The sequence below is a fragment of the Brienomyrus brachyistius genome, chromosome 23, assembly GCF_023856365.1.
Source record: "Brienomyrus brachyistius isolate T26 chromosome 23, BBRACH_0.4, whole genome shotgun sequence".
Lineage (NCBI taxonomy): Eukaryota > Metazoa > Chordata > Actinopteri > Osteoglossiformes > Mormyridae > Brienomyrus > Brienomyrus brachyistius.
Window position 1 is genome coordinate 7,557,473 of NC_064555.1, and position 17,569 is coordinate 7,575,041.

At 42.3% G+C, this 17,569-nt stretch overlaps 1 protein-coding gene across 1 annotated transcript in view; it reads left to right on the top strand.

Moving 5' to 3' along the window:
- csmd3b (CUB and Sushi multiple domains 3b) overlaps positions 1-17,569 on the top strand; it is a 421,904-nt gene that overhangs the window by 260,450 nt on the left and 143,885 nt on the right. The window contains exons 9-11 of the mRNA XM_048993485.1: positions 10,161-10,248; positions 12,472-12,596; positions 17,370-17,491. Of these exons, the coding sequence (XP_048849442.1) occupies positions 10,161-10,248; positions 12,472-12,596; positions 17,370-17,491 (335 nt within the window). The remainder of the gene's footprint in view (positions 1-10,160; positions 10,249-12,471; positions 12,597-17,369; positions 17,492-17,569) is intronic.

Consider the following 17,569-nt stretch of genomic DNA (forward strand, 5'->3'; position numbering starts at 1 on the left):
CTATGTGTAATTAATTATACATTCGAATGTATCATTTTATTATCACACGTTTTAGACATACGAGGTTGAAAGAGATGGACGCTTCTAGAATTCATTCAGGAAATTCCGTCAGTTCACTAAGATGCAGTTCCCAGAATCCTTTGTGCCAGCTATTGAACATTTTAATAATTACCTCCCAACACCTGCTCTAAGGACAAGGGAAAGACTGTGTGAAAGACCTGTCAAGGAAGTGCCTGCAACAGAAAAAAATCTTCCAAAATAAGACTAACATACTTCTGAGGGTACATTAACTGTTCCTGTTCAGTAGCCAGAGGTGGATTGTTCAGGTCCAGAAAGTAAAAATCCAGGAGTCACAGTCACAGAGTCACTCAACTGCTTGGTTGAAACAAAATCTTGGTCTGGATTTTCACTTTCTGTACCTGAACTATCCAGTTCTGCCAGCAACTATTGCTTAGTGGTTACTTAAGCAAACTTTGTATTATATTTTACAAATGTGGTTTGAATGCCAATCCTCGGAATAAGCAAGTGGATCCTAAATTGTAAAGAAAAGTGTCAAGAAACGACTTTTTTTAAAAAATTTTTATAATGCCGAAGAAATCTGACATAGCCCTCGGACCACAGGAACATTCCCGTACTGGTCGTGAAGGGATTATCCTGACCTTCTCATTGCTGACCTATAAGTGTGGCCTTTCTGAGTAACAGAAGTCGAATCTGAAGGCCAGCGACCCCGCTTTACAGAGGACAGTGTGAAGCTTCCAGGCTGAATCTGCAGCTTACCGCCAAATGCATGCTCCAATCGCATCAGAAATTACAGAAGCCATCTGGTGGCCCGTTGTCATGTGACTTTCAGCTGCCGTCTTCTGACAGAACCCTGAAGGTACCAGTGTTCTCACGGGCCGGGCTACGATGGTCAGCTCTTTGGGTGTCTAACTTTATTGGACCTGGCGTGCTATATCTCATTTTAGTGCCTTTGTTTTATAGGTTGACCATACATTATTATGGATATATTAAAACCATTTTGAACTTTATGTCCTTTATCCGTGACAGAAGTTCATTTATGGTTCTGTAACTCAATGCTAACAGTGCACTTGTTTTTCTTGCGCTCTTTTGGTTAAAACAGAATCAACCCACACAGAAAGCCGTTTATGATAATGCGGATGCTCTCTGGCTGTGGTTTTATCTAGTATTTACTGGCTTTGGGTTAACGGCTTTACTCTTCTGAAGCTGAAACTTGTTAACCTCCCGGTAATAATCCCAGCCTTCATTTCCGCTCCCCGCTTGTCCTACAGTAAAATGCTCACCCATTTTATCTCATAACACAGTGAGTACAAACAGTAAAAGTAAATACAGCTAAAATTAATGTCCCATGGAAGTGAGAGCGTGTGGCGACTGGGGGGGGGTGACGCTAAGCGGTAGAGTGCTTTAGAGAGGTTTCGTGCTGTCTGCCTTTCATTCCTTGAATCACAGCCCCTTTTTATCTTTTTTTTCCCCTCAAAAAATAGGCGGGGGGGATAAGAAAGGTCTCTTCAAAAGCATTTAAGACCCAATTATCTTTTCCTTTTGCACTTTCGAGCAATTGGACAGTGGTTTAGTAGGTAAAAAAAAAAACAATGTAAAGGCAGATTTATTTCTTCTATTTTTCTAGAAGAATGCTTTCCACTATTTCCCATCCATCTTCTAACCGCTTCTCCTGGTTGGGGGAGGACATGGGGGTTTGCTGACCAGGATGCCAGTCTTTCACAAAGCACATACTGACACAGACACACGCAGGTAATTTGGAAGCACCGGTTAGCATGTCTTTGGACTGCGGGAGGAAATATTCATAATATTGGGAGAACATGCAACTCACATACTCACAGAGCGGGGTGGAAAGCAGACCCCCAGCCCTGGAGGTATGAGCCACCATCACCCCACATATTTATCAGTGTTTTTGAAACCATTAAGCTCTCCGCATGATTTGCTAATAACAAACCACATTACATAATACAGGTGATACAACCTATACTGTAGATTATTGTTTCCCTGTGGGACCCACAGACAGTTCATGTTTTTGTTCTCTCCCAGCTCCCTCACAGACAGTTCATGTTTTTGCTCCCTTCCAGCCACCTCACAGACAGTTTATGTTTTTGTTCCCTCCCAGCTCCCTCACAGACAGTCCATGTTTTTGTTCCCTCCCAGCTCCCTCACAGACAGTTTATGTTTTTGTTCCCTCCCAGCTCCCTCACAGACAGTCCATGTTTTTGTTCCCTCCCAGCTCCCTCACAGACAGTCCATGTTTTTGTTCCCTCCCAGCTCCCTCACAGACAATTTATGTTTTTGTTCCCTCCCAGCTCCCTCACAGACAGTTCATGTTTTCGTTCCCCCCCAGCTCCCTCACAGACAGTCCATGTTTTTGTTCTCTCCTAGCTCCCTCACAGACAGCCCATGTTTTTGTTCCCTCCCAGCTCCCTCACAGACAGTCCATGTTTTTGTTCCCTCCCAGCTCCCTCACAGACAATTTATGTTTTTGTTCCCTCCCAGCTCCCTCACAGACAGTTCATGTTTTCGTTCCCCCCCAGCTCCCTCACAGACAGTCCATGTTTTTGTTCTCTCCCAGCTCCCTCACAGACAGCCCATGTTTTTGTTCCCTCTCAGCTCCCTCACAGCAGTCCATGTTTTTGTTCTCTCCCAGCTCCCTCACAGACAGTTTATGTTTTTGTTCCCTCCCAGCTCCCTCACAGACAGTCCATGTTTTTGTTCCCTCCCAGCTCCCTCACAGACAATTTATGTTTTTGTTCCCTCCCAGCTCCCTCACAGACAGTTCATGTTTTCGTTCCCCCCCAGCTCCCTCACAGACAGTCCATGTTTTTGTTCTCTCCCAGCTCCCTCACAGACAGCCCATGTTTTTGTTCCCTCTCAGCTCCCTCACAGACAGTTTATGTTTTTGTTCCCTCCCAGCTCCCTCACAGACAGTTTATGTTTTCGTTCCCTCCCAGCTCCCTCACAGACAGTTTATGTTTTCGTTCCCTCCCAGCTCCCTCACAGACAGTCCATGTTTTCGTTCCCTCCCAGCTCCCTCACAGACAGCCCATATTTTAGTCCATAAAATCATGGACCGTCTTTGGGTCCCTGTGGACTGGATTGGGAAACAGTGCTGTAGATTGTCAACAGGCAGACAGGTTCAGCTTAAAAACGAAACCCCCAGCATAACGTGTATTCTGATCACATTCTTTACTCATTCGATAGCAGTGGACATATCACACTGTTAGAATGTATATATTGCATAGACAAATTGCATCATGACATTCCTGAAGCCTGCCTGCTCAGTCCCATTGTGATGCTGAACATGACACCAGTAACTCCCAGCTGGTATTTATACGAAGGCCGCTTCTCAGCATGGCCGGCTACCCATATCAGGCCCACACAGGTGTCCAGGATTTCATTAAATCCATGTGCGCTGGACCTGTGTTACCCAGGCTGGCTTAGCTCCTGAGAACAAACAGATTATTGCTTTAATAATTCATCACCAAGACTCGTTATAGAAATGTCTTTGACTCCTACGTAGCTGTGAACACAAAGAGTGGAGATGTCAGCCTAATGGTTTTACAAGCATTCTGTTGATCTGCCAGTGCTCGAGGACAGGTTGGCTTTTCCATGGAGCCAGGTGTCCTTGTGTTTGTTGTGAGAACATCTTAGAAGAAAGCCTTTTTTAAAAAAAACACCAAGCGTAGGTTCCCGGTGCACTGTGGACGTGACCCCTGCTGACATAAAAGTCCTGTAATGTTTACCTGTAAAGGGGGGCATTTTAATTAAACAAAACAAAACGAAAACCATGAACTGCCACTCATTGACCATGAACAGATAAACAGTATTTTGTCCAATCAGCTTCAGATTAAAGAACTGAAAGGACAAAAAAAATCAGTGTCGAAGAATCATGCATATGCTGCTTATCCAGTGACAGCCATTTAGAACTGTAACAATCAAAAACTTTGTCATTATCCTTGGAAATTCCTTATTGCTTGTTCAGCTGAGTGCCAGACTTATCTCTCATTTGTCAGGGGAAATCTGTACAAGATTAAAAACAAAGTCTCTGACAATCCGCTTTTTGTCTGATGTAAACTGTAATGCATTTAACACGTTTCTTTTTTTTCTTTTGAATTTGATTCAGATTCACTTCTATGCCAGTCTGGAATTGTTTCTTCCGATTCTAATGTTTACAGAAGATGCTGAAATGTGCTTTGTGCACATTAAGAACTGAACAACAAAGGATACGACTAATGGAACAGAGGAACTAAGGTCCGGAATGAACAGGATATGCAATTTCGTTCTTTTAGATGCATAGAAGTTGCATTCTAGGACATTTGTGCGGGTCATTAACCACTGGTTGCTAACTAGTCAGGTTACCTACTCCTAACCCAGCACCGTTTAATTACACGAACACGGTATAAAGACCGTACTATAACATTGTAAGAAACCTGACAATGAATTGAAACCAACCAGCAGTGATTGCAGATTTTGGATTCCTTTGGATGTTAGATATCTGCGCTGGCCAAAAGGCACAAATCAGAAGAGTGTAATAATCGTTGGCATATTCGAGCTGTGAAGCGAAATCCTAGCATTCCGCATGGACAGCAGGGATCTCCAGAGCTCTCCCGAATCGACAGAGAAAATGCAACATTGATCTCGCTTCTCAAAAAAAAAAAAACAATCTGTATTTTTTTTTCATTAATGAAAACAAACCCCTTACACTTGAGACAGAAGCTAAAGCGATCAAAGAAATCTATACGGTATATTTAGGTGGAGGGGCTGCACAAAAGGTTGCTTTATGACATTTCAACTCCACATAAGTGAAAGATTTTATTTTTCAAGCAAATTACAGTTGACTGTACTTCTGTGCTGTGATAAATTTTGTTATTCATATTCCTTGAGACATTCCAGGAGTTATGGAGATGGAAGACGCGGATGGCTTTAAGCAGCAATGTACAATCTGACTTTGGAGATATACCGCTATCATTGTCATAAAGTATGATTATAACACAATGGGAGTAAGAGTGGGTGTGGGCATGGGTGACAAACTAATTAACCTGCATATGCTAAGGTGATATTTCTGGACAACGTTACTTTGAATTCAGACTTAGAAATAGTGCTTAATTTGTATCATTTAAGGCTATAGGTCGATAGCTTGTTTTTTGTACAGCTATTTTTGTTAAACTGCACAAGCAGACTGATTAATGGCCTATAATGATTCCATGTACTTAATTTTTTTATTATCAGAGATGTTAGTCAAAGTGGCCAATCAGCGCCTCCATTCTGTATTTTTTGTTTTTGAATTGCACTCTGGAATATATTGTGTTGTTGGAGTATCTTTGTAGTAATTCGCCTTATTCTTGGGTGAATAAGGAGCTAATGCAGTCACATGGTACAATGTTATTTCTTTTACATATAATTTTTAATTAATTGCGATATTTAATTTTTCCCCATGATCTGCTTGATGAACAGGGGAGCTCATTAACACCACGAAATACTGACAGGGGTTCATTTGCTGGTAGCTACTCAAGTTTTAGCACCATCCCTTTGGCTAGGCGTAGCTAGGCCATTCATGGCAGTGCTAATGACAGTAGTAACACTGCGGGGGTGGTCTGACAGACATGCAGTGGGACTACATTGAGATTTCACACAACGCAAAGGGAATGTGAAATAGACCTTGAGATTTAGTGGTGTAGGTATCTTCTGCATGTGGGAGGATGAAAAAGACTGTGATTAACGTGTTTCATGACGAACACAAAGGATGCCCCTTCCCCTATTTAAACAGCTGAAGCTTTTAGACGTATGTGTTTGTGATCTTTTGTGTTGCAGGTAAATATCTATGATGATAGGTTCTGCTGCATTCAACTTTTGATGCAAGTTCCCTTTTGCTTTTTTTTTATATATATATATGGCATACGAATCAAATAATTCCTCATCTTTCTGCCATCTGTGAGTGGGGGGCGCCTTTGCGTCTATGTCCTTCTTTGCGTCGTCTTTGAAATGTATGTCTCTGTACCTCGACTGTCTCCACCAATAAGCGTTTGCAGGCCATCAGTGCCAGCGCTCCAGGATCAGATAAGGTGCCCTGAATTCGTTAAGAAGGTTCCTTTGCATGAGTTCTGTGGAGCTCTCTCTGCAACACGCCCGCGGTCGCCTCTTTCTGGGTGCCCTTAGGGCTGTTACAGGATAACACGTCCATTGAGATTTTTCACCTGTGAAATATAGCATTATCATTAAAACGAGTCCTTTTGCGGAAGCACTTGAATGTCAGACTTTCCTCTTCAGAATAGTGTTTTTCTACTGTTTGTTTTGAGGCATCTATCTGTTCATCCATCCATCCATCTGTCCATCCGTCCATCCACACTTCTATCTATCTATCTATCTATCTATCTATCTATCTATCTATCTATCTATCTATCTATCTATCTATCTATCTATCTATCTATCTATCTATCTATCTATCTATCTATTTGCCAGCCATTAGGTCTGTCCAGCATTTTAAGCCAGCACCCCAGGGAAATACCAGCACTCTTGAGTCCTCAAACATTGTTTGTGTCTGGCCAGCTGCTGAAAGCTTTAATCAGCTTGTCTGGTCTTCAGCCTGTGCTTCAGTGATGTTAAACTAGAAACTGATAGCCTTTGAAAGTCATTACAGTCTTTTTTATATTATACTTTATTCTGGACAGTTTTATTTTCTCTTTCAGTGCACCTTAGAAAGTCTATCAGAATATTGATTTGTTTTGCCTCTTTATGGAAAACTACCAGTGTGGAGAAAAATCAGCGCATTCTGAATATTGGTACCTGATGTTTTTGGAAATGACGGCTTAATGGAGAGACGTATGGTCTGGGGTCTAGGGTGATTTCTGGCCTCTAGTGGTTACGGTTGTTCAATGCAGTTAAAATATGAAGAATACATCCACCAAATTACCCTTGTGCTAGATGACTCTGTTAGAGACATGATAATGTCCTTGCTATTGTTAAACAATAGACATATGGCAATATTTTATGTCTCATAGTTATGTTTTCCACAACCTAGCACAAGAACGCGCGCTACCATGGCATATATTGGCCCATCTTTTTGTAAGTTGTTATATAAGCCCATTCTAGGTGGGAACTGTACAGTATGTGGGTGCATGAGCCTGATTAGCAAATATCACTAGCCTGTCACACATATACACTGTCTCTAGGTGTTTTTTTCAAAGATGTCAAGCAACCCCAGAAAGAATGTGTTTGTTTGCTTTTTTGTTGGTCGCTTGGTTGATTAGTTGGTCATCAGTAATAGTCTTTTCCATTACTCGCACCTGGCGAGTGTGTCTGTTCAATCTCAGAAATGACATCCTGCCGCATCCCCTGTATGCCACCAAGTGGACAAACACAAGCGGACATATCAAACAACACGGGCATGAAATATTCAAGAGTACCTTGGGAATGGCAGGCAGGGCACACGGTGCCCATTTGTGCATCATGCTATGGAGAGGGTTTAGCACTCACAGAATAAGGTTCAGTGCAGTTATGGATGCTCTACGTCTGTAATTGTAGTGAAATTGTCTGATGGTGCTATTTGTAATCGTGCCGAAATCGCAAGCAGTCTTTGTGGGTTATTCCACATAGAGAAGGTGTAGGCAAGGTCCATGGGCAGGCACTGACAGCTTTTCATGTGCAGCAGAATGACAGAGGGATGTCAGTCGCTTTTTCCCTTTGTTTCAGGGAAGGAACATCTTTGTTTGTCTGCTTGCCATATCTCTCTTCGTACGGAGAGCTTCCGCAAAGAAATTACCTTCTTGCAACCCCCATAAAGTTCCCTTTGCATAATTTGCCTCCCAATCGCGGCATTCCGTTTGATTGGTGTTTTAAGGAATTCATAAATGTAACATAAATACGAAGTGGAAAAACAATTGCATTCATTAAAAATGTCTGTATATTAAGAACACTGCTAAAATGATAGCTGGTAGGTTGCTTTGAATTCAGCTTTTTTCTGCCTTTCATCCAGTTTGATGCAGCTGAATGTATTTTTCCTGGATGTTTTGTTAGTAACGGTTATGGGTTGGACTATGCCTGAACCACACTCTTTCACCCAAATATATTTTTTCAGATTATATTTGATGGCTCTATACTGTCTGATTTAAACCCGTATTTTCTCCAGACAAGTTACTACTGTAACAGAATAAAACAATCCCCCAGGCAGCAGAGAGTCTTACCAAAAATACTCCTTTCAATATAAAAAAAAAATAATAAGGGGGGAATTTAAACTGACAGGATAGTTTTAATGCAACTTAAGGTCTCAATTATAAACATGAGGATGTTAAAACGAAAAAGTTATATTTTATGCGAGATATTAACCAAGAGTATACTCAAGTGTAAATGAACGTAAAACATAATTATGAGCAGAATATATATATATATATATATATATATATATATATATATATATATATATATATATATATATGGATGTATTGAGTTTGGTAAGTATTGGATTTAAAAGCATTGACGATAGATGCATTATGTGAAATAACCATCAAGCCTCGCAAAAGGCTTGGGGATTACAGAACTCTGTAAAACACTTTATGAAGCTAAGGAGCTTTCCTCCCCTAATAGGGGAATAGGGTAAACTAGCTTTTAATTTAATCACAAGTAGCCTGGCAATTAGAGCAACAGATTTGCAGCCTGATGATTGGTACATCAAGTCCCAGAAATGGCTGCTGGAATGTATTTTGTAGGTTGAACATCATTGTCTTTCAAACATTGTTGAATCCGCTTACTTACTTGTGATCTAACTAGCACCTTTTGTAACCATTTGAGTTTGATCGGTATCTTAAGTTTTTATAATCCTGCAGAGGCTAATTCTGAAATTGCTGTCTCTGCGTTACACTTTGGCGTTCTGTCCTTTATGCGGACATGTGGTCTGCTCTCATTTTGCACATCTTCGCTCCTCATAGCGTAATGTCCTCGGCATCAGTCCTCACTGCACGGATATCAGCAGAGCACACAGAATCAGCATTTGTGATGCTTCCAGTGTGCTACACACGCTCGGACGGCCCCCACAATCATTAAAAAGTAATGGGCACCATCTGTGAGAAAGCATGCCATGCTTTTCTGTTTACTTTTGCCCCCCCCTCCCCCCCCCCCCCAAGCATATCAGGGAATAACTATATGTTCTCCGATACATGAAATATGCTGTGAAAATTTCATACACTCGCTGCAGTGACACTTCATTTGTTTTGAGGGAGGGTGGGATCGCAATGGCATATAAAAGGGCACGCGTGTGACACGGGTGATCCATGTTTAGTGGGACACGCTGAGCCTTATTTTAAGCCTATAAGCCCCTAAGCGTGTAACCTTAACCCACCGTGTTTGATGTCCTGGAGAGCGTTCGGGCACGTCGCTTTGGAAATTGGAGATTTTCCCACTGAAATCCTTTTCCATTCACTCACTACATGTTTGGGAGACACCCCCCCCCCCACCCTCACCCTGGGTGGGTGTTACCTTGCTGCAGATGTGCAGGAAATTGGGGAGATCCTCTGATTTTACTCTTATCCAGAAGAATCATTGCGCGCTGAATATATAAATTAAGCCTGAGCAATAGCTTCAGTTTAATTAGCGCTATGTGAAACACGGCTACGGGGTCCCAGCCACAGAATACTAATAGACAGCATTTCAAAGAGCTTCAGTCAGAAAGAAAATAAAAAGTGACTAACCGTGGTCTGCCTCAGATGGGAAGTGCTCCAGATAAGTCATCCTCGCGTCTCCATGCTCTGCACCCACTACACCTTTTTTTTTCATGAGATAATCTGTCAGAATCTTTAAGGTCGGAACTCTCGCAAATTACTGTTAGCACACGAGCTAAACTACCATTAAATATGCTGTCTGTTATCATGTGGTTTCTCGTCCTTTGCGTGACCTTTATATAAAGCCATTGGGAGAGATCCTTCTGGAGCAGAGAAGCACACTTACCGCAGAATCAGTCCCCTACTGCAGGTTACCCCTGCTGTCCCACAACAATAAATGAAAGTGCCTGTTGTCTGTTGCGTTATGGAGAAAGGCAGTGGCATGAACTAGGCATGTATTGCTTGCAGACTCGTTATTTTCTTCTTCTTCTAAACCTGCGGACCAGCTCTGATTGTGATGACACTGTTATCTGTTTTCTTCTCTAGTAAATGAAGGAGGAATTAAGCAAGCGTCCAATTCATGCCCGGACCCTGGGGAACCCGAGAACGGGAAGCGCATTGGCTCCGACTTTAGGTAATCGCTCTTCCCTGTAGGGGACTGTAGAACACAGTCTTCTGGATGCCGTCGAGATGTGTTCCAGTGCGGCCTCCTTCCCTATATCAGTCATGGCATCCATGTGACTGACCTGCCTTTAAGGACCTGCTCTTGCTGATGGTAATGGACACAGAGATACCTGTGTATCTAAACTAGGTGTAAACTTGGATTGGGAGAAATTATAGGTGCAGTAACACTTTACTTGAGGGGGCACAACTAATGTAGTAGTACATGCTTACTTAAGGCATTAATTAATCAGAAACTAGTGATCCCATGTTCCTTCACCATTAATCCATCATGATGATTCATGTATTTCATACAGTGATTATATTAGTTCATGGTTTGTTTTGGAATAGGAAGTGAGTGACTAAGTTATTTGTGCCCCTTCAAGTAAGGTGTTACCATAGGTGCTAATGAAACTGATCTTTGATGACACTTGTAAATGCTTAACACCAGAGGTGGAGATTTCAGGTCCAGAGAGTACAAATCCAGACCAGGATTTTGTTTCAACCAACCAGTCGAGTCACAGTCACAGAGTATTCACCTGGTTGGTTGAAACAAAATCCTGGTCTGGATTTGTACTCCCTGGACCTGAAATCTCCACCTCTGCTTAACACATACATTTAGTCATGCATTACCTGCTTGTCTAGCTGTTTGTAAATCTCCTTAAATAATTCAGATAAGTATTTTGTAACATCAGTCACCCTTGGCGGCGTTAGCAAAAAGCATAAAATATTTAAGTGACCTTATAATTACTAAAAACAATACAGAATAATATATGGACAATACTCATTAAAGTCAATTTTAATTTGCTATACTAAATTATACATTGAAACATTTCAGTAATTTCTCGTTTTTGTAGAAATGCTATAATGTTTGCGTAAAAGGAGACCGCAGAACAGCTGATGGAGTAGGTGGTAGATTAAAAATTGGACAGGCCAGTTCTCCAAAGCCAGTCGGACGGCTGTGCTGTGTTCCAGCCCCATTTGTAATTCTTGGCCTCTGCTTGGATATGAATTCCTCTCCTAGGGTTCCTCATGTAAATGAAATGGTAATTGAAGAGCATCTGAAGAACCTGCAGGATTATGTGCCCTCAGGACAGAAATTACTTTACCCTACAGTGGAATATGCATAATTTTGGGGAAATGTTGTGTCCTTTGTGCATCACATGTCAAGTCATAGTTCTGCCTGAATGTAAATCGCAGCTAATTACGCCCTCTGGTGCGATTATGAAATACACCATCCATGCTTACATTCCCAAGGTCCTATCTATGCTTTTCTTACAGTTCTGTTGGTAGTTGCTCCCAGTGGTAGCCCGATGGTACGCTGTCATTAGTCCTAGCTTCGTTTTTGTCCTTTGCACTAGTGCATGCTGGGAAATGTTGTTCTCTCGTGACTCAGACAGTGCATCAGCAGCGGCCTCTCATGGGTACTCTGCCGCAGCATGCTTCAGCTAGAAGTTTCTCAGTCCGGAAAAAAAAGTTTTTAAATGGCTCATTAATGGTTTCTCAAACAATTATATCTTGGTGTCTCGCCTCCATTCACAGAGTGTCCTTTCAGCAACCTGGGTCGTCAGAAATTCAGTGAAATTCAGGGCCCTGTCCTGAGAGAGATTTAAATAGCAGATCAGCTACCAACAATATTATCATTATCATTATTATTATAGTACAAGGCTTTTTCAAAGACTCCATTAGCTTCTGATCTATAAAGGCAGTCACACATGACCTGTCGGGTCTATCGTTTTTCATTTTTGCATGCTTATATTCCATCGCAATCAGGTTTTGACCCATGAAGGGCTTATGTTTTAAAAAGATGATGATGTTTCCCTGTAGAAAGCTGATAATGGCACTGGAAATTATTATTGATAATAATAACAGCAGTAATAATAGAATGTTAATGAATACCACCACTTATCCGCTGAATTTACCTGGATACAGATTTGAGAGTTACTGCACTTGGGAAACAATATGTGTCTGACGTTATTGGTAATTATAATCATTCCATGTCAACTTGCTTATATGAGAAAAAATGTTTGACATGCATGTGACATTTAAGTGGCCGTGGTTTTTAATGACATCAGGTTGCCAAAATCCATGTAAAACACACACGACAATCTGCGTGAGACTAAATGTCACTGATCCCCAGGGAAGGGCAAGACGTAAACCTTCCTGACACTAACCACGTTCTCTGTGGCATGACCAGCATCGGGGCCACGGCTCAGTTCTCCTGCGACGAGGACCACGTGCTCCAGGGCTCCAAGACCATCACCTGCCAGAGGGTGGCCGAGGTGTTTGCCGCCTGGAGCGACCACCGGCCGGTCTGCAAAGGTGAGCCTTCCCCCCCCCCCCACACCCGCTCACCCATCTGCTCGCTGTCGCAGCCCCGGAGGGGGGTAAATAGTGCACAAGCTACAAACTGGCCTAGAAATGGACACGGTGGACCTCACCCTGTCTGTGATTGGCAGATGCTGTTGACCCCCTGGTGGATTATAGGCAGTATAGATAAGGCAGTTCCCAGGTTTTTTTTAGATGCCAGTGGGGCGGGGGGCTTGAAAACAAGTCACCTCTGTTTCCTGCTCAGATCATCCTGCGACTCGTTATGCATTATTCCACATATTCGCCTCCTGCTCTTAGATGAACAATGGAAATTAAAATGTTTCAATATTTCAGGCAGACAGTTTAATTACATGTAATTAGGGACTAAAATGAGTTAGAGCGACAAGAACAACTTCAAGGTATAATTATTGTCTTGGTATTTCATACCAGGAGACCAGGAAGCATTTTGTTCCCTTTGAGACTTACTTTCTCATTAATTAAGCATACACCTCTGATTGCTTTGCTGAAATGCACCGACATTGTTATCTTGTCAATTAAAATCCACATATTCAATTCTGATATCAATTATATGGGGTCCCATCACATGTTAGGAACCGGACCCTCATACATTATATTGGTATTTTCAAGAAGCTGACAGCGGGCGGCACCATGCTGGACGAGGCTTGTTCACGTACTGCACGAGCAGCACTGGTGTGAAACGTGACTTACTCTTCACGTGGAGTCACGTGAATTCCCAGAGGTCACTGAGAGGCACGAGGCTTGAACATGAGTTCCAGAACTTTCTTCAGGGTCTGCACCACCACTCTCAGACACGTGTGTGTGTGTGTGTGTGTGTGTGTGTGTGTGTGTATTTTTTATTTTTTTTTGTGTAGGAAGTCAGGACAAAGCGTGTAGTAGGAGTGCATATTCATGAGTTGTAACAGAGAAGGTTGCTGGTTTTTATAGAAGGTTTTTTCTTGTGTTTATTTTTTTGTAAAGAATTTTATGTGAGTTTGACAAGATATTCCAGTTATATGTCAACTGGTAGTTAAAGTGTCTTGACAGGTGGTTATTTATTTTTACCTAGATTATGCTCGTTCAATAATAACAATTTTAAAATTAAATTTACTCTGTTACAAGTCTATATACAGGGCGGTACAAAAGACTTAAGCAGTAAAAGAAAATATTTCAAGTTATTTATCTTGGCAGTAAATATATATTTGCTCAGAATAAAAAACATTATAACATTATAACATATGCAAATGAACTGTGACATAATAAGAAAAAAACTAACAAGAATTTCTTCTGCTCTCCAGAAAGTTGCTGATATCTTGTTGGATGGCTAGATGAACACCGCCTCTGTTCCCAAACCTCTCCTCAGGGGCACCTCAGCCATTACACATATTTGTTAAATTTCACCACCGACTCTCTTAATTGATTTAATGACTTGTTGAGGTATTGATTGGCCAAGCAAGGTGTGCTAGTGGTCAAGCTAGAAAACACATGGGTGTATTGGATGGAAATAGTGGGGTGACTTTAGGAGAGGTTTTGAAATGGCTAAGCGGACACATTTTAACAGACATGATGTTATAGTTTTACACCGAAACGAAGATCATTTAAACATCATTTTCTTTGACTGCTTAAGCCTTTGCACATACTGTACATGAGCATATATAAAAAGTACATATGACCAAAGTACTTCTCACAAAATAACTTTATTGCTGTTAAGGGCCTGTGTTGTGGCAACTCCTAGGGGTTGTATAAAGGAAGTTGGCATACACTAGTCAGTGCAAAAACACTTTGATCAGTTTACATAAATTCAGAATTACTTTGAGAGATTTTGTGTCATTTTGCATTTTGAAATGGTTCATCACCAACTTTAAAGATCCTGTTGTTGGGGAGACTGTCTGTGACTCCCTTCATCTCCTTTTGTCCACAGATGACTTATCCACTAGCAGACCGTGATATTAGACAGCAGATGATATTTTAAAAGTTATTGTGGGTAAATACAGTGCCATATGGCCACATGACAAACAGACAGATGGCACCAATATGGCAGCCATTCATATGGATTCATCTTCCCATCACAATTGTGTATCTGCTTTGTGGTGCAGCTGGTTTGTGTGTCCCCCCCCGCATAAATATGAGCATTTATGTAGAAGGTACAGAGCGCATATTTGACGTTGGACTCTGTGCGAGCCGTAATATCACACACTTCGAATGGAGGTGAAGGCCAGCTCTGTTCTGGAAGTTTTGAGTGTTACTATAATTGCTTGTGAAAATAATTTGTTCCTTCTTCATTCGTGCAAGTCCTGTAAGCCAGATTGTGTCCCTACCTGAATTTAATGGGCTAATTTAGCTAAAGCGGCAACATTCGGCGTCAGAATTGAGAAAGCTGGTCCAAAGTGACAGGTGTTCAGGGTAATCCAGCATCTGTCCAGGGCGTTTTCCTTAATATCTCAGAAAACGACCTTATATCTGGATTGGCATTTTTTTTCCGAAATCTTGCTTTGTACAAACGTGTGATTAAAAGATGGGGAAAACTCCGGATGTGCAGCCTCCTCTCCTAACCTATCTGCTTATGGAGCATAAACCACGTATTGAAGTGGTTTGTTTGCTGTGCGTTACAAATAAACGAAAAAAAGATATCGTTGATGAAAATAAGCTACCCGGAAGGTTGCAGGCTGGTGTCCGACGCTCAGAACGGACATGCGACGAGCGAGGAGCCATTTACCTGCTGGCCAATGCGATCAATCCAGGGCAAGAACACAAACGGCTCTGCAGTCATTGTTCCCAACACGGCATGCGTCATGTTGCAGAAGACCCTGCCGTAAAGCTGCACTGCTGCATTCAGCAGTATGCAAGTTTTATTTGAATTTTTATAAACTCTCGGAATTGCAGTTTTGGATTACGGATGTGTGGCTTTGTTAAGCGTAGCTTCCTGGCTTCCAGCTCAGTCCTGCGTCTCCTGGGTGTCGGACCACTCTTTGTATAGACTTTGTACATCCTCCCGGTGCCGCGAACAATGCAGGATGTTACAGCTGCCGAAAAGGGCCCTGAGGTGGACCGGAGATTTATAAAAGCGACACATCCCCCTCTTTATGTTTGTGAAATCATGCTCTCTCCGAAGTTCACAAAAGGTGCCGTGAATTTATGTGTGATCATTAACGATATCCAGGTGGGTGTTCGCCGTGTGAAAAATGAGCGGTCGGCGAAGCCTCGATAACTGCGGTATCGCCGTATGTAGCAGAAATGAGATCCATTATCTGGGAGAAGGGGCGGCACCGGGGGCGTGGGGATGCCTGTAATGAATCTTCTGTTTCCTGACTCGCGATGCCCAGCCACCGCCCCCGGTGCGTCAGTGTGTGATTCCTTGGTCCAGCCCAAATCCATGTGTGAGACCAACTCGCAGGCCACTCAGAACTGGCTCCATGTCACCGACCACCTGTCTCTCCAGACCAGTAACACTGCCCAGATGCAAAGAGACCCAGCCATCACCCACCTCCAGCTCCACATCAGAACGAGCAGTCAGATCCCGCTGGCTGCCGGCACCAACCCCACGATCCCGTCCGCCATCACAGCTCTGCCCTGACCTCCTGCATCCCATTAAACCAGAAGCTCAGTTTTGTTGAAGCGTCTGTTTGTTCCCGCAGCAAAGGCTGCACAAACTAATTAACTACGATGCCACATGAAATCATGCAGAAAATTGCCTAAATCTATACTTTCAGGACAGCCCAAGGGTATGGTATGTTTATTATAATTCTGTTTTAACTACTAAATTGTGTTTTTTTTTTTGTTTCTTCAAAATGACTGTTGCTTGCAGGTTAGTAAAACTGGAGCTCAGATTATAGCACAAGGCTGAGATCAAATATGGTCTTTGTTTTAGCAGTGTTTTGAATATCAGTATCTACAGTAAATTCTACTGTCATTCGGTATTAAATATAAATGTTACTAACTGGCAGGAAGCTCAGGAACAAAGAGAAAACCAGAAGAACTTTAATGAACATTTACAGTTCCTGATGTTTTTTTCTTTTTTTTGTGCTGGATCTACTGTGGAGAAGATTAAGGTGTAGGCATCAGCACGCTAGACAACAAATCTCTCCTGGTCTTTCCTGTAAGCAAGGTGCCCATTTTTACGCATCAGGTCATGGATTCTTGCAGCTGACTCCTCTGCTTTCCTTCGCTATCGGACGGGCTTTAAGTCTCACTCTGCGGCTTTGCGGGCTGACTGCAGAGTAAGTTTTAGCTTCTGCTTCAGCAGAAGATCGCTGATCCTCCGATCACCAGTCGCGCCGCATGCCAATGACGCTCCGGTAGGATGAACATATCGATGGCTTCCCAATCTGTTAAGAGATAATTAGTTATTTATTTCCAAAGCGCTTCAGATCCCAGTGATTGATAACATCTGCACTCGATGGAGATAAGGCCTCCTTGTCTTTTAAGCCAACGCCATCACTCTGGGATGGAAAATCGAGCGGGGAGCAATCACCAGACTTTTTTTTTTTTTTTATCTGTTTTGACATTAAAAGATAACTCTGTATGCATCTTCATGTAGTTCTGTGTAACAAATAATTTGAGGGTAAGTCTAGCAAATGAGATGTTCTGGAGGAGATTGTGCACTTGGCGTGACATGATTCTTGGATATGTGAAGAAGTGAGAATGAAGCTGAACGTACATTCATTGATAAAAAACTGCCTCAGGTTTGCAGTAATGGCACTCCGGCGGGCTGCCTGCGATGGTCACGTCTAATCAGATGACATTACACTTTCTTTCCTCCTCTTTCAGTGAAGACCTGTGGATCAAATCTACAAGGCCCCGCGGGAACCTTCATGTCCCCCAACTTCCCGATCCAGTACGAGAGCAACTCCCAGTGTGTGTGGATCGTCTCCGCTAGCAATCCCAATAAGGTAGGCCTTCTCACATGTGGCCGCCTCACTTGAATTTTGGATGTATGATTGGTCATTAATTAGGCACTTGGCTTCGTA